This window comes from Pogona vitticeps, chromosome 12 (assembly GCF_051106095.1).
Source record: "Pogona vitticeps strain Pit_001003342236 chromosome 12, PviZW2.1, whole genome shotgun sequence".
Taxonomy (NCBI): Eukaryota; Metazoa; Chordata; class Lepidosauria; order Squamata; family Agamidae; genus Pogona; species Pogona vitticeps.
Window position 1 is genome coordinate 407,765 of NC_135794.1, and position 18,553 is coordinate 426,317.

Consider the following 18,553-nt stretch of genomic DNA (forward strand, 5'->3'; position numbering starts at 1 on the left):
GCCGGTCTGAGGGAGGCAGCCGCCTCAGTTCCCCTCACTGTAGGGCCCCTGGGGCCCCTCCCAGGCCAGTGCCCTATAAAAAGAGTGTAAGTGTGTGTGTGTGGTGTAGTAGTATTGCAAACAAAAGCTCTACACACACACACACACCATATACACCATATGCAGCAGAAGCCCAGGAGGCGTGGGGGGGGGGCCTTTGCCCTGCCCCCTCTGAGCCTCTCCCCCTGCCAGCCTGGTCTCCTCAGGAGAGGGCTTGGGGGCTTCCCTCCTCTTTGCCAGCCTCTTTCCCCCCCCCTCGGTTTCTCCTGAGCTGTGGGAATAAACCCAGGCGTTCCCCCCCCTCGCAAGACCCCCTGATTCAGGCCAGGTTTGCCCCTCACTCTGGCTCCTGCCCCCCTTGGGAGAAGGCAGCCCTTCTGCCCAGCACTGGGGGCTTGTGGGAGTTGTAGTCCACAACAGGAACTCCTCTCCGCCTCAGCAGGGCCTGGCCAGCCCCCCGTCCTCCATTTTGTTTCTCCCCCAAAGGCTGGGCTGTGGCGGGGAGGGGGCTCTCAGTGTCCGGCCTGGCCACCTCTCTCGGAGGGCCAGTGGCCATCCTTCCCAGAGGGGTGGATCGGCCGCCACGAGGAGGGAATAAAGGAGAAGCCTGGGGCTGAAATGGGGTCAGCTGTGAGAGAGAGCCTTCCCAGGGCCAGGCATGGTGAAGAGGCTGCTGCTGCGGGGAGGCCTCGCCCTTCTCGGGCCCTCTCCCTCCCCGGCCCCGGGGGGGGGGAATTCTCCCGAAAGGACAGAGAGGGAGGACAAGAAGTCTTTGGGGGAGAAGGTGGCCAGATCCCCATCCCCAACCCTCCAAAGTCCAGCAGCAGAGAAGAGGCCTGGCGCTGAGAGGCCTTTGGGTCGGCCGGCGGGGGGGGGGGGGGCTTCTGGCTTCTGAGGGGTCGCAATTCATCCTCTCAGAATCCTCTCAGAAGGGCAGAGCCGGAAAAGGGGACCCTCTGGATCATCCATTCCAGCCCCTGCCAAGGAGGCACCTGGGGGGGGGAATCGAACTCCCAACCCCTGGCTCCACAGCCAGAGACTTCAACCACTGAGCTCTCCAGCAGTTCAGGAAAAACCCCACCATTTAAGTTGGGCTCAGAAAGCTACCTTACAAAAGTGCTTGTGTGTGTGGGTGTGTGTGTGTGTGCGATTCACCAATAAGACACAGAAAGCAGGCCAGCCTCCTCCGGCCCTAAGCGGGCCCGCCAGGGGCACCGCTTCCCTCCAAGGGGTGCTGCTGGGGGTGGCTTTTAATGGTGCACACCGTTTCTCAGAGGGCGATTCAGAGGCGTTTGGACAAGGAGCAGTTGGCTCTACAAAGCAGCCGGCCCAAGGACAAATTTAGCCGCCTCCCTGGTACGAGGGCCCAGCTAAATTTGGGTTCCCTGTTCCTTTCTTCCGCAGAGCCAACTGGAGAGAGAGAGAGAGAGAGACGGGGCCTCTGGGTCCTCGCCAGCAGAACTAAAGAGCACGCTTGCTCCTTGCATGTTTTCAGGGGGGAAGAAGCCCAGCCTGTCCACGGCGAGGCCTGCACAACCTGGCTGTGACCCAGAACTCCAGTTCTGAGACCCGTAAGGAAAAGGGGGAAGCACAAGTGGGGCCAAAGAGGGAAGAACACTTCCAAGCATCTGGGTCCACAAAACCTGTGCCACGCCACAGCTGAAATCAGTGTTTTGCTCTAAGTTTCCATACATCCTCTGTGACAGTTCCCGTCACAATCAGAAAGGGGGGGGGGAACCTGCATATGGATATTTAATATTTATATTATTTACAAAAAGAAAAAAAAAGGAATAGAACCAACAATGATTGACCCAATAGTACTTAGTAATGCATTTATTTTGTTATTGTGTGACCTTTTTTTTTCATTTATGGTTCATCTGGGAAATGAAACCTCACTCACCAGTAAATATATTCAGCCCCCCGATTATTAAAAAAAAAACATTAAAGCAAAAAAAGACCACCAACTTATAATCAATGGTAATACATAACAATCACGAGGGAAAAGGTTATTTCTTAACCTTGAGAGTTCTTAGGTTCTCAAAAAATTATCTGATTAGACAACAATATAATTAGAACTCCTATCTTGTATCGTACCATGGCCGAAACAGGCATTTTGCTCTTAATTTCCTCCCAGCTTGTCTGACAGAATTATTGCTCAGATTTAATATATTCTAATAATATAAAGGCTAAATGAAGCCAACTCGTTTCTTAACATGCATCCTATTGTTTTCTTGTTTAAGCAGTGTACAAGTAGATGCATAATGCTTACATTTTAGATTTTGCCTAAAACTAGGTGGAATCTGGGTGGTGGTCAAAATAAATTTGGCAATGCTGTTTCTGCCGGTCAGCATCATGTGTTCCACCCCACCCGAGGGAAAGGTAACTTTTAATGTATTTCCAGTGAGAGACCACCAGGGTCTCAAGCCAAGCCACCCCCTTTTGCAAGCCTTTCCCTAAATGTTTCGGAGGTGCGTCCCAGTTGCACCCTGCTGTTAAAAGCAAGGGCCTCCTCCACTGTGAGGCCCCCAGAGCTGGCCTCAAGCCAGGGGTGACGTCTAGAAGTGACTCCCTTCACCGGGAAGGTGGGGTAAAAGCAAAACAAACAAAAAAACGGGAGTGAGGCCCGAGCAGCTTTCCCTCTTTGTGACAGCTTGTCAACAGGAAGAATGGCTGCTCTCCCTTCGGGTCACACGAGCGAATGAACGAACGAACGAAGGAGCGAGTGAGCGTCACCACTGCAGATGGCCAGCCCCGCAGCTTCCAGCCTACCATGTGACATAAAGAGCCAATAGAAACCCACCTGGCCCTATAAAGTTGCTCCCTGTTACAGTAGGAAGGTCTCCTTTCTGGAAGACAGGCTGGTTTGCAGAGCTGGATTTCTTGTTCAGCCTTGCCTGAGTGCCACTCGGCCACCAGAGACTGGCACATAGATGTGTTGCTGAGTTTTTCTTTCTTTGCAAGATAAAAGTGGCAGAGATTTATCTCAGGAAAAAGTGTGTGCATGGAGGCCATAAAGTCCCTTTTGATTTATGCCCACCCTAATAGAGTTTTCAAGGTTTATATGATATTTAGGGAGTTTACCACTGCCACCCACCAGTGGGTTTTCACCTGGGGATTTATCTTCAGTTTTAGGCCATATTAACTCACTGGAGTGACAAGCAGAACAGTGCCCCCCCCTTGTACAGTAAAACAATCTTCCTGCCAGTCTCAAAACTTGCAATTGTTGGGTGTGACTATGCTATAATTTTTTGCTTTGTGTTATGTGTTTTTCTGTAAATTCATAGTGCATGAATTAATGTACAGTATATGCATTTAAAATACAGTACACAATAAGTTATGAAATAATAGCAACTGCTAACATTCACATGTACTTGGCATGCAACAGGTTAGGCAGAACACTCTTTAAAAAGGATTAAAGGATAAGAGGGCAAGGTCAGACGCCCTGGTGGTGACTGATCCCAGGGCCTGGGGCCTTGCACTGATGTCAAGTGGTGTTATGAGGTGGGGCTGCTGCAGCTGAGGAGAGGAAATCACAAAGAATCTGTGCCCCGAAGGTGGCAACACACAATCCTTGCAGGAGGACTTTACTGCACTAAATTACAGCCTCTTGGTCTTGCTGTGAATTAAGGTGTGCTTTAATCCCATTCCTGCATCTTCTGAGCTAAGCTCCATTCAATTCATTGGCCAAAATCTTGTGCAAATTTATGCCGATGTAAGGGAAATGATGTGATTAACAGGGGCACAACCAGGAGTCTAAGCAGGGACTCTTTAATTAGTGGCTGGCTGCTGCTAAGAGTCTCAGCTGCAATCCCTCTGTGTGTGGGATCTGGGTGGCTTTGCATGGCAGTGGGGAATCTAATCAGCAGCCGCTAATTAAAGAGTCTCTGCTTGGATTCCAGTCATGTCTGTTACCGTCTGGCAGAAGATATAGAACAATTAAGACTCGGACCACACGTTTTCTAAATAGTTTTTATCCTAGAGCTATAATTGCAATTAATAATGAGCTTAAAGACCACCAGTAGTGAATAATTAGTTGGACTGTGTTACTTGGCCTGAGGTGTAGATGTCTGTATTTTTAGTGGGGGACTTCTAATGGGTGGGGAGTGTTTGGGGAATGTTATGTGTGTGCATGTGTCTGGTCTCTGGGTGTCTGTGAATTTCGTTGTATGTGTATATACTTACAATGACAATAAATTATATTATTATTATTATTATTATTATTATTATTATGTCTCCTCAGGTGACACAGACTCCCCCCCCCCCCCGTGTGTGAGAGAATTTTGGTCATTGAGATTTACTTTGAGTTTGCAGGATAAGCAAACAAAACCAAACTCAAATTATTTCAAACCTCTAGGAACCTCTTTTTCCCCCTTCCAGACAACCTACAATTCCAGAGCAACTTCTATGGGCCCAGTGTTAAAACTGTCTATATCCATTTATTAATCCCACTGAATCTAGTGGATTTGTATAAATGTTGATTGGCCATTCTGCAACTGATTCTGTGGGCCCTCTCTAGTTGGGCTAGCGATTGGATTTAGGCCAATGTTTTCTATTATATTTTTTAAACATTTACTTTAAAAGGTATCAAAAGCTATTTTCAAGCTGTCTTTAAGGGGCAACTCTTGCGCATTGTACTGAACATTGTACATTGCATTTTGTGCCATTTTAAACTCCTACTGTTAGTTGCTGTGAGGCTCTTTCTGATGAAAAAGCAAAGCAACCTGGAAAAATAATAAATAACTTCAAAGTTATCGTATGTGGTGGCTGGGAGCCCAAGCTCACCTATTTTCATTCAGAGCTGCACACCGTCCGTTCCTTGCACCTTCGGGACTGGATGGGAAATTCTCTGTGAGGCTGTTGCCGGCGGTCCCATCTGGTTGCTCACAGGGAGCCAGGAGGACCCTGGGATGAAAACTCCCTCTTCCACTCCCCCTACGGCCTTACCGATCAGTCTTGATTGACTTCCTAAGCTTAGTTCTATCTGCAGAGCACAAAGATAATAAGGAAATATGTCATGAATTTAATCGATTTTTTAAAAAAAGTAGATGAACAGATAAATCAAATTCTCTCTGCAGTCTAACCTTGAAGGACCTGAAACTGAACAGAATAGTGCCAGAGGGGATAATTCCAGCAAACCCATTTTCTTTCTCTTTTTTGGCCTTTACAAGCTTTCTTTTCCCTGGCTGGCAGACTCCCAGAGGTAAAACAGGACCTGGGCAGGAGAACTGCTCGCTTGTTTTACAGTCCCCTGCAACAGGGTAAAATCTGGGCTAGGGTTGATGGGACCTGCGGGCTCACAGCCGCAGAACTGTGTCCGGAGCAGCGAGACATGTCACCACAGAGTGGTCCGTCCCACATGTCCGGAGCAGCGAGACTTGCTGCCTCGAAATTGTTCCTTCCTACAGTCCTGTCCCCCCACCCCAGACCCTCGAGCGTTTTCCAAATAACAAAGAATATGCCTTTTCTCCGGTCCCTGAAAGCTCTAGGAAGTACCGTTGCTGGCAAACCTCCTCTGCCACTTCCTCCTCCTCCCCCTCCTCCTTGTTACAATGGCGCTGGGGTGTTGTTGTTGTTGTTGTTGTCTGTGTAAACACCACATGGAGCATCTGTTGTGGGGGGGCGGCGGCGGCATCATCATCATCGGAGGAGGAGGCCTCTGGAAGCCCTGCCCCAGCTGTGCAACCCTCTGCCCCCTGCAAAGAGACACGCTGACATGCGCTTAATGCCCAGAACAATCCCTCACCCGCCCCGGGTTATCAGGGCAGCGGAAAATGTTTATTGTGAGGACTAAAGGCTTTGCCGCAATTTAAGTTGCCCAGCCAGCGACATATTGCTAAATCTAGATAATAGAAATCCCAGAGAAATCTGTCTGGATTATAGCTGGGAGATTATGGCAAAGCTAAATTACTGTGTATGTTTTGCTGGCAAATGTGAAACAAGCCTCGTCTGAGAAGATGGATGACGAGGCAAAACACGAGGCAAAACCTGCTGCAGGGAGATTTCGGGCCTTACGGGGGGGGGGGGCTGAGAGGGAATCCCTCTCCGTTGATCCGACGGGTGGCCTGAATTAATGCAAGCCTTTGTTTTGGTGGGGCTCTGTTGAAGAATCCGGGTTAACGAGTCCTCAGAAGCACGGAGGCCTTTGTCCACGGCCCCCACGTGCTTTTCACATGGATCCTTTCCCATACTGTCCGCTGTCTGCTTTAGTTTACTGCGTTGGGGTGGATGGATTTACATAATTTGTGGTTCATTTGCAGAACAACTTACAAATTGATATTGCTCCAAAGGTTAGCTGATTCTGCTTCAGCAAAACTGCCGCCTCCCTCTCTCGGTTTCCAGGTGAAAACTCTTCCTGGCCTTTTGAGGACAAGCAGAGAAAGAACCTGAACTCACCTGACAGAACAGTCTTCAGACGTTTCCCATCAAGGATTTGAATTCCAGGAATTCCAAAATAAGCTCACCTCCCAAAAAAGGAAAGGCCAAGTAAACACAAGTTCAAAAGGTAACTTCACAGCTCCAGCAGCAGCAGCAGCAGAATGTCACGGCTAACACTTCCACCCTCCGTTCAGTGGGCTAGCAATGCTTGTGTTTTTTGTTTAAGTCTTAATTCACTTTCAAAGCCACGGGGCAGCTGGAGCCGAGAGCAGGTTTGTGCAGGGATTCAAGAGAAGGCACTGAAGGCACAGCTGGCTGCTCCTTCACAGAAATGGCATTTTTAGATGAAATTTCCACCCAGTCCACTCAGCCATTCAGAGAGGCCGCGTCCTGGCCCACGCGTGCTCTCAGTGTCCAGCCGTCAGTGGTCACGGCCTCTCCCACTCTGAAGAGCTTGCCAAAGCCAGCAGGCTCCAACAGATCCATCGCCCATGAAAGAATCTCACCTATTGTCAAACATCCTGCCGGGGTCCGTCTCTCTACCTGTGGCTTGGCTGGTGAATTCCTTGTGAAAGCCACAGGGGAGGACCAAGTAGCTGCCTAGGGTTCGAGTGGACACTGGAAGAGAACAGAAAAGGGAGTTGTTTTAGATTGCGTAGGTGAAAAACAGAAAGGGCGTTTGTAACTTCAGTGGAATTGCATGCAATACAATTCACCCAAGTAGGGGCAATGCCTGTGTGTGGGGGGGGTGTCTCTGGACCAAGCGGCCGGCGCTTGTTGTCTTCTCGCAATACCCCCCCATCGGACGGATGGGTCCGGTGTCAAGGTGAGGTTGCTGCGTGTGCTACCAGAGAAGTCTTCACAAGTCTTCTCCCCAACTCCGGTGGAATGAAGAGGAGGGCCTCTTGCCCAAGACTCTGTGGACTGTTGATGCTCTACCTGTTGTCAAGCACTTCAAAAACAGAAAGGAGAGAAAACTCTGCGGTTCCTGACATAAACACACCAGGCTGAGAGAGGCCGGCGGGCAGTCTCTGCCGTTGGCGCATCAGAGCCGTGTGGGACCCTCTGAGCTGTAATAGTGAGAACCAAAATGACCCAAGGATTTGGCAGGGAGGGGGAGGCCGGATGGAAGAGTTGTGGTTATGGACAAGGGAATGCAAGCGGTGCACACTTTTGGTCAAAGTCCTAATGGGGTTTTAATACCGTTTAAGATCCATGCCCTGGCCCAGCCCAGCATAAAGCCGTTATAATCGGAGGGTATTTCCACGGGAAACCTCTCAAGCAGAGGATTCTGCATTAGGGAGGCTGGGGTGTTCTTGGGATTAGTCTGGAAAGAAAAGCTATACAGAAGACAAAACAGAATCCATAACTACTGTACGTACATGGTGGAGCCCTGGGAAAGGTTATAACAAGGTTTAATAAGGGAACATCCAGATTAAAAAAAGAAAAAGAAAGGCAAGCAGACGGGAGGGGATCCAGAGAGCCAAGGGGAGGACCAGCAAGGGAGAAAGGATAAAATGTTGGGAAGGGAAACACCGCTAACAGGGGTCATGCAATATAGAAACCGTGGTGTTCAGGTTAGATGGGACTCTCTTAAGGCTTGTGCCATATACGATCACAGACGTTTTGGTGCCTATGACAGATGATACTTTTGCAAGGCTCTGTAATTCGGAAAGGGAAACAGGGCTTAAAACGCGTATTGTTCGTGTTAAGGGGAGAACCTACTAGATTTGGGAGGTGTGCCCATTGAAGAGCAGGCATTGGGGGGGGTCCCGGGGGAAGGGACCGGGCCCCCGGATCAGGGGAAAGCCCAGAGGAGCGGGAGGGGGGGGACGGTCCTCTTCCCCGCCACGGAGCCCCCCCCCGTCCCGCCGCCGCCTTCCCGTGCCCGGGCGCGCGCCCCGTTGCCTAGCGAGGAAGCCGCGACGGAGGCGCCCAATGGCGGCCTCGGCAAGCAGCGGCCTCGGCCTGGCTTCGGCCCGGGTGAGCGGAGGGGAAGAAGGGGAAGGCCCGCGGGGTGGAGGGGAGGCAAGGCAAGGCAAGGCAAGGCAGGCTCTCTGAGCGCCCCCCCCCCTCTTCTCCTCTCCCGGCTACAGGCGACCCTCGGCCGGCCAGGGGCGGAACCGCAACCGGCCCGGAGCGGCCCCGGCAACAGCACCGCCGCCGCCGCCTTCCTGGCCCAGGAGGAGGAGTACCGGTAGGCGAGGGCCTGCGGGGGAGGGGAGCATGGGAGTTGGAGTCCGAGGGGTGCGGAGGGGGGAGAAAGGCAGGGCCAGCAGCGCCCCCTGGGGGGGGATCCCGAAACCCCCCCCCCACATACCGGTGGAAAGGGGGGGCCCTCGCCGCCGCCTTCTCTCCCTCCCTCGCCCCCTCCCTCCCCCCCGCAGCTGGCCGGGGCGACCCTCCGGGCGAGGGGGGGGGGAAGTCTCTTTAAGGGCCCTTCCTTCGCAGCCCCGCTCCCCCTCCCCCGGCAGAGGCCCACGCAGCCCTCCAGACATGCTCAGGAGCAGCCTGGCCCGGCCCGGCCCGGCGGGGCGGCTTTCGCTTCCCTTGCCGGCTCTGGCGCTGCCGCCGGCATTCACACGTGGACAAATGTGCACGCGTGCACGAAAGCCCCCCTCCACGGCCCCTCCTGCGCCGCCACCATAGGATTAAAGGGCGCGCGCGCCTGGGGGGTGGGGGGGGAGGGGGGGGAACCTCCTAGCAGGGTTCCCTCCCTCCAGCTGCCGGCGGTCGGGCCCTCGGATGGGGGGCGGCCCCCTTCCTGGGGGGCAGCTCCGCCGGCCAAGACTCCGGGGGTCCCTCTGCTCGGTGTGGGGGGGGGGGAAAGCAAGGGTCTCCCCGGGGAGCTCTGCCAGCATGTCCCCCCCACCCCCACCCCGGCTCTGCCATCCCGGGGAGACCTCGCCCCCCCCCGCACCCACTCCCACCCCCCCCCCCCGCTGTTGTTTTAGCCGCTTGAATGCCGAATTAGAAGCCAAGACCGCGGACCTGGTGCGCCAGGCGGAGGAAGTCATGGTGAGTGGCCGAGGAGGGAGGAGGAGGGCTGGCCGACACGGCAGGGGTGGTGGTGGGGGTGGTCGTGGGAGGGAGGGGTCGAGAGGAGGTGGGCGAAGAAGTGCTTGGGCTGGGGACTCCCCCCCCCCGTGCCTGCCTGCCTGCCTGCCTTCAAAGCCCTCTGACGGGGGGGTGGGGGGGTGGCTGACCTCCCACGCCAGCCATCCATCCACCCACCACCCTGGGACATCTGGCTGTCCCCTGCCATGTTGACTACGGGTACGTCAGCCCCCCCCCAGCAATGAGGGCCCCCCCCCATTAGTCTGTGCCTGGTCCATCCGAGGGCCTCTTCCGGGCCAAGCAAAGGACCTTTCCCACTGAATCTGTGGCATAAAAGGAAAGATTCCCCCCTACTTTATATTCATCTCCGTGGGAGGAGAGGGACTCGGGGGGGGGCGCGTGGGGTGAAGGGTCGGGGCCCTTGGGCGTCTGCCCCACAAGGGGAGCCCCCCCCCCCAACCGGGCTGTTCCTCCAGGGAGTGGGAAGGGGGCCGACACTCACCTGCCTTCCTTTGGTGGTGGTGATGGTGGTGGTGGTGGGGACACGGGGACTCCGGATCTGGCCCCGAAGCTTCTTTGGAAAAAAGGGTCGGGTGAGAGTAAAGTCACAGGTTGCACAGTTCGGGGGGGGGCTGTTTTAGACGCTGGAACGCGCCAGAGGGACAGACTGACGGAAGGGGGGGTCCCTTCTCGCCCCGCCTTTCTCCAAGAGGGACCAGCAGGAAGCCCTGACCAGGCCCGTCTCTGCCCAGCTGGACCGGTGGGAGGAAGAAGCCAAAAGTCGGAGGTAAACGCTTGACTCTGTTCGTAGGCCGTCCGGGGAGGGGGGGGGCTAAAGAGCGGCAATGGGCACACCAGTGGGGCCCCGAGCTGGACTTGGCCCCTCTCCCCAGCTCTTCTGAGAGACCGAGGCCTGGCTCAGCGGCCGGAGCGGCTGCCCTCAGCTCTGGGCAGCCCCCCCACCCCGCCCGGGGGCACAGGAGAGCGAGCAGAAGGCTGGGCCCGTGTCTGAAACAGGGACCCTTGGGTGAACATCGCACTGGACCCCCACAAGCGCCCCTCCGCGGTCCCTCTGGCAGTGACGGAAGGATCTCTTCTGAAGCGCCCATTTTGCAGGGCAGCTCCCGGTGGGGGGCGGGGGGCGGGGGGGGATGTGTCCTTCGGCCAGACGGGCACCACGGGATTTGAAGGCTGAGCCAGGGCCCTGGATGCCTCAAGCCCACGCGGGCATGGAGCCGAGCAGCCCTTTTCCGCCTCTCCCCGAGGGTCCAAGGGGGAGCACGGTCCTGGCAGGACCCTCGGCCAAGTACAGGCCGCGCCCCTCTTTGAGAGGGGAGCCACCCCACGGACGGACGGCATGCATCTAGAGAAGGGTCTGGAGGGGGGGGGAATCACAGGGCCCTTCCGCATCGCACAGCCGGGCCACCGGGCTTTTCCAGCACCGTTGGGTAGGGGGCCGACGGAACGGGGCTGGGGGTCGGGGGTGGCTCCTTCTTGGTCCATTGACATTCCTCCGCCCCCCCCCCCCTGCTGTCTCTCTTGCGCTTCCCATAGCCCTCCCCAGGACCGGTGGGAGCAGGAGGGTCCACAGCCCGGCCATGGGGGCGTCTTGGGGCAAGAAAAGAAGGGGGTGGGTGTCCCCTGGAAGAGGGCATTTGGACCGGCAAGGGCACCCCCAAGTCCACTGCCACGGAAGAGGCCTGGGGGCTCAGCAGAGCCGGGGGGGGGGCGGCGGGAGCCTTGCCTCGGGCCTGTCTAGCTGCCTCGGAGGATTTCGGCCCATCCCAGGCGTCTGCTGAGAGCCCCCAAAGGGATCCCAGCCCCCCCCCCCCGCCTGGGGCACTGGCCTGGCCACCTCTCTCGCTTCCTCCCTCCCTCCCTCCGTTAGGCGGGCCATCTAATGTCCCGTTTTCTTCTTACCTCTGTGTAGGTGTGTTGGGCTCCTCTGTTTCTGCCAAATCAGCTTCTCTGAAGGCAGCGGTCCTTGCCAGTGACCAGGGAGAGTCACTAGCTTCTGGAAGTACAGTCTTTGCCTTCTTCTCTGCCCTCGCCCACCCCCTGCACCCCACCTCCCCGGCCGGGGTTTCCCCTCCTTTCTCCCCCTGCCCACGTGGCTCCCTGGCGCTTGTGTCTTCCCCTCCTTCCGAGGTGTGGGGCTGCTCTTCAATCCTCCAGTGATCTGGGGGGGGGGGGGGGAGAGAACAAGAGAAACATTGAAAGGGGCTTGGTAGCACCCCCCTCTTCCCCATGGCTGCCCTTCCGTCTCCTGCCCCATCTCTCCCAGTGAATCCCTGCGTGCTCACAGGACAGGCGGCACAGGAGCTTGACCCCCCCCAGGAGAGCCTGTTGGTCTGCACCCCCCACCCCACCCCACCCCACCCCCTACCCCTTCTCTCTAAGACAGGGAGTCCCACAGGCAGCTGGGCCTTCTGTTCAGAAGTCCAGACTGCCAGAAGGGGTGGCAATGGGCGTGGGGGGGGGGAAGCACAGCTTGCCCTGTGCCACCTCCTCCTCCTTTGGCACCAGTGCAGTCCCTTGCCTCTGGTCTCTGTGGCTTTAAAGGGGCACCGATCCAGTTAAAAAGGCTGTGTAGCGAGAGCCATGAAGAGGGTGCCATGAAGGGCTTCCTGAGGAACCCAGGGGCAGAGGCTTGCTAGGATTTAGAAAAAAAAATCCATGCTCTGTGTTGGGAAAATCCATGACTCTCAGCCTGCGGTGGGCTTGTTGCTGTGGCCGTACGTCACGGAGCGCCATCCCTTTTCGACTTGCAGGTCCTCCTGCATGGCTTGGCCTTCTGTCGGGAGCAGCCTTTGGGCTGCTGGTCTGGACTTGGCAGTCTTCGGGCCTCGCTTCCCCCTGGGCCACCTTCCTCGAGGGTGAGGCCTTGTCTGGGCCCGGCTGGGGAAACAGCCGGTGGAAGGAGGTGCCCATGGGGGGGGGTGGCGACCGCTGGGGTTTTCTTAGCTGTTTTCTTCCCAACCCCCTGCAAATCAGGCATATTGCGGAGGGAGGAAGGGAGAGAGGGCCCCCCTTCCCCAGAGGTGACCAGGTGCTGAGGCTGAACACTGTGAGGGCAGGGGATGTCCCTCCACAGGAGCTGGGAGAAGGGGGGGGGGAACCCAGCTGGGAAAACACCATGTCAGGCAAAGGTAAGGGCGGGCCGGCCTTAAATGTACCCACACGGCTGTGCCCTCACCTGGATTCCTCCTGGGATGGGCAAAGAACTGGCAAGCAGGCCGTTTTCACCATGGCGCCCCCCCCCCCGAGTGCTGGTGGCCAAGGCACGCAGGAGCCACAGGGAGAGCAGAAGCAGGACATGGCAGGACTTACTCAAGGCCCCGATCCTGGTTGCTCCAGTGCCTCCCCTGCCCACAGAGCAGGACTGTGGGGTGCCAACAGGGCAATGCCTGGGTATCTCTCCACAGCCATTCAGAACCACAGCCAGCTGCCAGGGCTGCTTGCCTCTCTCCCTCTTCTCCTTGGCTCGGTCCCTGTGTGGACACTGTTCTCTCTCATGGCGCCACGGCCTGCTCGGAAACAGACGGAGGTGTTTTGCATCCGTCCTCCTACAGAAGGAAAAATGGACAGATCCTTGGTTGCATTCTTCCAAATGACTTGAAATCTGTTGCCCTTTTCCTTGTGCCTGCAGAGATTTACCTTCTCCCGAACTGCTGCCCCTTCCTGTGGGATCCCATAAGGTAGGGACTCTTGTTGCTTCTCCAGTTAAGAGAGCCCTTCTTGCTGCCTGCGAGGTTGGGAGGGAAGAGTGGCGGAGCTTCTCATGCCAGTAGTGCCAACAACATGAGGCAGACCGTCTGTTTACTCAGTTCCCCAGCATGCCCTGTGCGGAGTCTGGGCAGCCGGGGGAGGGGGCGTCTCCACCTGCCGGCCTGCTTGGGTTCGGAGAGCCAGTGGCTCTCAGGGACGTGGCAGCAAAGGATTTGCCCTGCAAGGTGGAGCAGTGGCAATATGCTGCAGGGACCCGTTCCATGCCCAGTTTCCGCTTGCACGGCAGGAAAGCCATCCATGGGAGGACACACCTTCCCCAAGGAAGCCTGGGCCCGCCTGCCCCCTCGCTTCCCCTGGGGCTCTGGGGCGGGTGGTCCCTGTGAACCCCACCGCCTGCCTGTAAGCGAGAAGCCTGCCTGCACTTGCACCAGGCAGAGCTTTCTCTTGTGGCCTTTCTGCAGCCACCGCAGAAGAAGAACCACCCAGCTCCTGTGACTACAGCTCGGAGCGGGCCACCGCCTGGAAAAGCCGGGAGAAGAACGCTGCCCAGGTCGGTGGCTGAACAGGGCCTCCTCGCCCACGCTGGGCCCTTGGGGCCCCAAGTCCCGTGGCGGGGTCCCAAGCCAGCCCAGAAGCACAGAAGCCTGTGCTATGGATGCAAGGGTCGGGCGGGGGGGCAGCTTAATGCTGCGCACACCGGGCTGCTGAACAGGATGTCTGCTGGCGGTCTAAGTTCTGCTTGCCTGGCATGACTTTGCTTTGGCTCTCTCTCTCTCTCTCTCTCTCCTTTGCAGTGCGAAGCGGAGGCCCCACAACGCCCCCAGTGCCTCTGACGTTGCCGTGCCAGACTTCTCTCTTGCAAAGACCATCGGGAAAATTGAAGGACAGCTCGAAGAAGGGAACACGCCTGATCTAGAGGATGACCTTCTCCCCGGCGCTGCCAGCGAACTTGGAGCAGGTGAGCCTGCCGTCTGGTTTTGCCATTCGTCTCTTGTGGTGTAAAGAGGCCTGGATCCGCCTTCCGTTTCGCCTGTTTGCCTTAAAGATACCAGCCTTGGCCATCCGGCAAGACGTGTATATTCCTCGATGCCAGCATGTATCTCTCACGGCCGCGCTTTCAGTGGGTGGGGAATGAAGCCGTTCGATCAGGGACCTGTCTTCCTTTCTCTGTGTGGCTCAGCGCCTGGAGGAGCAGCTGCCCAGCGCCGGCCTTTGGCCGTGCGGGCAGGGCGTCTCCTCTTTGCCTGCTTTTGGAGCAGCTCCCTCGTAAGGGGCTGCTGCTGCGGCGGTCTCAGGGTTGAGGCTGGCCGGAGGGCAGCCCGGGGCTTTGGCTGCCCCCTCGTGAGAGAGAGGTTCCATCCAGCCTGGCTTGGAGGCACGCCCGAGGGCCGATCACCCACAAGGCCGCGGGCCAGATCACGTTGCTGCAGTGCCTTCCACCGCTTTGAAGATTGTAAACTCCAGCTGTTGGACCTTTGCAGAGGCCCAGATCCGATTCCTCAAGGCCAAGCTGCGTGTGATGCAGGAGGAGCTGGATGCCCTGGCCCAGGAATGTGGCAAAAAGGTAAAAGCAGAGAGGCTGACCAAGGCGGAGTGAGGTGTGCCACCGCCAAGGAAGGCTGGAAGGGAGAAGGGGTCTCCCTTTCGCCCTGAAGTCCCGGATTCCCTTAACGTGGCATCACAGCAGGGACAGGCAACGTGGGTGGGCCTGGGCGCCAGCCGAGGGGTCAGAGACACCACCCACGCGCCCCACACCCACTGCGGGGAGAGGGTTGCAAGCGCCTCCCAAACCCTCCGCTTCTCTCCCTGTGAATTTTGGGCTGCAGGAGGATGAGAACCGAAGTTTGAGTGGCCGCCTAAGAGAGGTGGAAGAGGAGCGCGGGAGGCTGCAGCGAACGGCCGCCCTGCAGCAGTCTCAAATCGAGAAGCACAAGTCCTTGTGCGAGGACGGCAAGAGGCGGAGCGAGGGGCTGCAGCAGAAACTCTCCGGGGTGGAAAAGGCAAGGAGGGGCCCCTCCCTGGCCTTCATTCCTCCCTCCCTCCTTCCCGGCCTGCCTGCCTTCTAAGGCCACTCTTGACTCCTTTGACCGGGCCCTGGAGGGGCCACTCCGGGAAAGCTTTCCTTGGCCCTCCCTTCCTGCGAGGGGGGGGCCTCAGAGGGTTGGTCCTCCTCTCCAAGGCCCTGAGAGCTGAGCTGTAAAGCAGCGGAAGAGTGGTCTTTCCCCCCCCAACCTCCTGGAAGCCCTTGGGGCTCCCCAAGCAATGCGGGCTCTCTCCTGGCTTGGCCCAACAGGAACTCGAGACTCTGAAGCGAGCGCAGAAGCAGGCTTCAGCCAGTCAGAGTACGATGGACGTTCGCTTGAACAGAGCTCTGGAGGAATCGGAGAAATATAAAATGGAACTGAACAGACTGAAGCAAAGCAATAAGGTAGGCTTACATCTGCCGAGAAGGCAGCACAGCCCCCCCGCACCCCCCCCGCCTGTCCAGGCCAGGCAGTAGCTGAGGTTGCATTCCTCTCCAGGTCCTCTCTCACCTGCAGTGGGATGCATCCTGCCACCACCCCCATCCCCCCCCCCAACATCTTGTCAGCCTGTGCTTCTCCCTCCAGGGAGCCCAGGCCAGCCTGTTCCACATTCCCCTCACCCTGTCAGGGGGGCTTGGCTGAAGGTCACCTCTCCTGCTTCTCTCTCTCTCTTTCTGCACACAGAGGTGGTCAAAACTCAGAGGGAAATACAAAGAGAAGTAAGGTTTCTGAAGTCAAGCCAGTTTGCAGACCCTTTCTGCTCTGGTTTCAGAATGACAGAGACAGTGTGTCCCAAAATGCCTGCTTGTGGCATTTTTGCCTTTGAAGGCTGCAGCCGTTCATCCCCTGGACAGCACCCTTCTCTCTCTCTCTCTCTCTCTCTCTCTCTCTCTCTGTCGCCTGCTGGGGTTTCTCCCAAGAGTTTGCAAGACCTGTTTTTCGTCCTTCCTCCCCTCCTAGGATGTTGTCAACCAAGAACATAAAAAGCTGGAAGAACTGAAAATTGAGAACAAGAGGCTGGAGAAGCAGAAAGAAGAGCTGATGGCAGGTTTCAAGAAACAACTGAAATTAATCGATATTCTAAAGAGGCAAAAGGCAAGTTATCCAGACCTACTAGTATTTTTGTTGTTGCTACTGAATGCATACTTAGGGCTGCAGTATGAGTTAGTTTCTCTTTAGAAAAGGAAAAAAACACACACAGGTGCCACATTCCAAACTGGTTATGAGAAAATGATTGGCACTCGAATGGGGCATGAAATGGGACCACAGGGAAAACCCTGCAGAAATCGGTACCCCTCTGCTTCTCTGGAGCCCTACACAGGGCCCGCTGCTGCTTCAAGGCTGCTTCTTTGGACAGAGAGCCGCCACGGGGAACGTGACCCAGGAGGAGGCCTCTTCACTTCACAGATACCCAGCTAACCCCCACATATGGCCTTTCCAGTTCTGGCTAAGCATGTTTTAACTTTTCGAGATTTAAGTATTTATCAATTGGACGTTGCGCATTGCTTTTTTTTTTAATGGGAAATGAGAGCAAAAAAATAAAACGTCTTTATGAGGTTTACCAGGTCTTCGTTTGGTGTCCAGGCTGGTCTCCATGCTGAAGATCCCCTTCAAAGTCCAGGACACGGAAGTGGAGGCAGGTTTCTTGAAAGGGTTCCTCCCATCCAGGCCCTCCAACTAGCCAGGCGGGCGGGCAGGAGTGCCCAGGAAGGGCAGCAACAGGCACGGGGCACGGGGGGGGGGGGAAGCAGGGGGAGGCAGGACTCCTCTCTGAAGGAAATCCACTCTGCAGGATTTACCCCTAGAGACCTCCCTTCCTGTGGTAAAGGGATCCTAGAGGCTCAGAGGTTTCTGCCTAGTTTCATTTGACGGTTTTAACTACCACGGATCATTTCCAATTTGCACAGGAAGGATATTTCTCACGATACCCTTTTTCATTTCCCATTCATTTTATAATCCATCTCAAGGGTAGGGACCAGTGGGGCATGCTGCCCTCACTTGAGGTGGTTTGTACAGTTAAAAGAGGGCATATTTCAGATCAGACCAGACTGCCTTGCTCTCTTCATTTTGCATGAATTGCTCTTCGGCACGGAGGAGCCAGGAAGACAGAAAGAGCCGGTCCGGGTGCCATACCTTCCCATAGCTGTTCCTGACTCACAAGCCCAGGTCTGCTGAAGGGCCACTGGCCCCTGCAGGGCTGAAAGGGCCTCAGGGCTGCCCTCCGGCTTTCCTACAGGCCGCTGGTGGAAGGCAGGCCTGTTTTGAGCAGCAGCAACTTCTTCAGCAATTGTGCTTGGAACTGACCTCTGGATGTCCACTGCAATCATTCGGTCATCTGCATTAGGCTGATGGTGCTGGCCTCGGCCCTCCCGGTGGCCGGCGTGGCAATTTGACAGCAACGTGCTCTCACCGAAACAAGACAAGACTACAAAAAGAATTCCATGGGTGCTTTGTCTGCTGTCACACATAAGGTCGCTTTTGCCATGGGTGTGCGAGAAAGAACCCCTGACTTGTTTTCTTACTCAATAAATAACGCATCATTTCTTCTTCCTGGTCTTAGATCCACATTGAATCTGCCAAGATGCTTTCTTTCACCGAGGAGGAGTTTATGAAAGCCCTGGAGTGGGGCAACGCCTAACGAAGCCCCCCAGCAGACCAAAGACGTGGATTATGGAAGTGTGACAAGAAGGCAACTGAAGAGAAAATGTGGCAGCCCCCTTTTAAATGTGATCAATTTTTCTGAAAAACTAAAAAGTCTGCCAACCGTTGTTTTGCCCCATCCCACTTTGCCCCCAGATCTCCCTTCCTCATCACACATGTGGTGGCATTGCTCTTTTTCTCATTCTTCAAAGCTGGCCGAAGATAAACCAGACTTTCCTGTCCTCCAGCTTGACAGGAATTGGGTTACAGCTGCTGCTAAGCCTTCTGGAGCCCCAAGAGTAGCTTGACAATGTGGGATGTTTCACATATTCCACAGAAACCAAAGACTTCCGTAGGTTTTGCAGTTGATCTCCTCAGTAACTGAGTCAAGCCACAAGCACCGAAATAAAGTCATTCTGCTTCTCCCTGTGTTTCCTGCCTGTATTTATCTTTATCACATTTTAGTCGGAATATATACGTAACAGGAGAACTTGGGCAAAAAATACTGGAGTGGCCTGCCAGGTCATAACTCAAAGACTCCACAGATGGTCTCACACTCACTAGCTTATTAAACTGAATAAAGAGATTTGGGATCTGTAGCTGTGGGAAGCATTTTTGACCAAAACACCGCGGATGCTCCTTGCCATCTTCTTTCAAGGCCAGCGACACTGCTTGCAAGAGTGAATATA

General features: G+C 55.7%; 1 protein-coding gene and 1 long non-coding RNA gene across 8 annotated transcripts; one reads left to right on the plus strand and one right to left on the minus strand.

Annotated features, from left to right (window-relative positions):
- Positions 1-1,857: 1,857 nt before the first annotated feature.
- LOC110074489 (uncharacterized) lies at positions 1,858-13,666 on the minus strand. 5 transcript variants are annotated; one of them, XR_013539044.1, is made up of 8 exons: positions 12,802-13,666; positions 11,392-11,650; positions 9,974-10,045; positions 6,501-8,075; positions 6,307-6,396; positions 5,499-5,732; positions 4,822-5,020; positions 1,858-2,991 (listed from the first exon to the last, which is right to left on the minus strand). It is a non-coding gene; the product is annotated as an uncharacterized LOC110074489 (long non-coding RNA). The 5 variants fall into 5 exon arrangements; XR_012081630.2 differs by lacking the exon at positions 5,499-5,732; XR_013539046.1 differs by having other exon boundaries at positions 5,499-7,032; positions 9,974-10,042.
- On the plus strand, positions 6,408-18,289 carry TEX9 (testis expressed 9). Of its 3 annotated transcripts, none has more exons than XM_078381197.1 (12): positions 6,408-6,541; positions 8,511-8,611; positions 9,369-9,432; positions 10,182-10,258; positions 13,121-13,169; positions 13,662-13,750; positions 13,995-14,158; positions 14,682-14,764; positions 15,027-15,200; positions 15,494-15,628; positions 16,185-16,319; positions 17,785-18,289. In XM_078381197.1, the coding sequence occupies exons 3-12, from the start codon at positions 9,430-9,432 to the stop codon at positions 17,860-17,862; spliced, it is 987 nt and encodes a 328-aa protein (XP_078237323.1). In that variant the 5' UTR covers positions 6,408-6,541; positions 8,511-8,611; positions 9,369-9,429; the 3' UTR covers positions 17,863-18,289. The 3 variants fall into 3 exon arrangements, with proteins under 3 accessions (XP_078237323.1, XP_072838214.2, XP_072838215.2); XM_072982113.2 differs by lacking the exon at positions 6,408-6,541 and adding an exon at positions 7,905-7,991; XM_072982114.2 differs by lacking the exon at positions 6,408-6,541 and adding an exon at positions 8,244-8,397.
- Positions 18,290-18,553: the final 264 nt, after the last annotated feature.

What these genes read in the sequence shown, in the direction of transcription:
- TEX9 (XM_072982113.2), top strand. Translation starts at nt 7,932, where the DNA reads ATGTTGGGAAGGGAAACACCGCTAACAGGGGTCATGCAATATAGAAAC. An exon ending in GCCCAGGAGGAGGAGTACCG is followed by an intron (nt 8,612 to 9,368) that starts GTAGGCGAGGGC and finishes CTGTTGTTTTAG; the next exon opens with CCGCTTGAATGCCGAATTAG. An exon ending in ATATTCTAAAGAGGCAAAAG is followed by an intron (nt 16,320 to 17,784) that starts GCAAGTTATCCA and finishes TCCTGGTCTTAG; the next exon opens with ATCCACATTGAATCTGCCAA.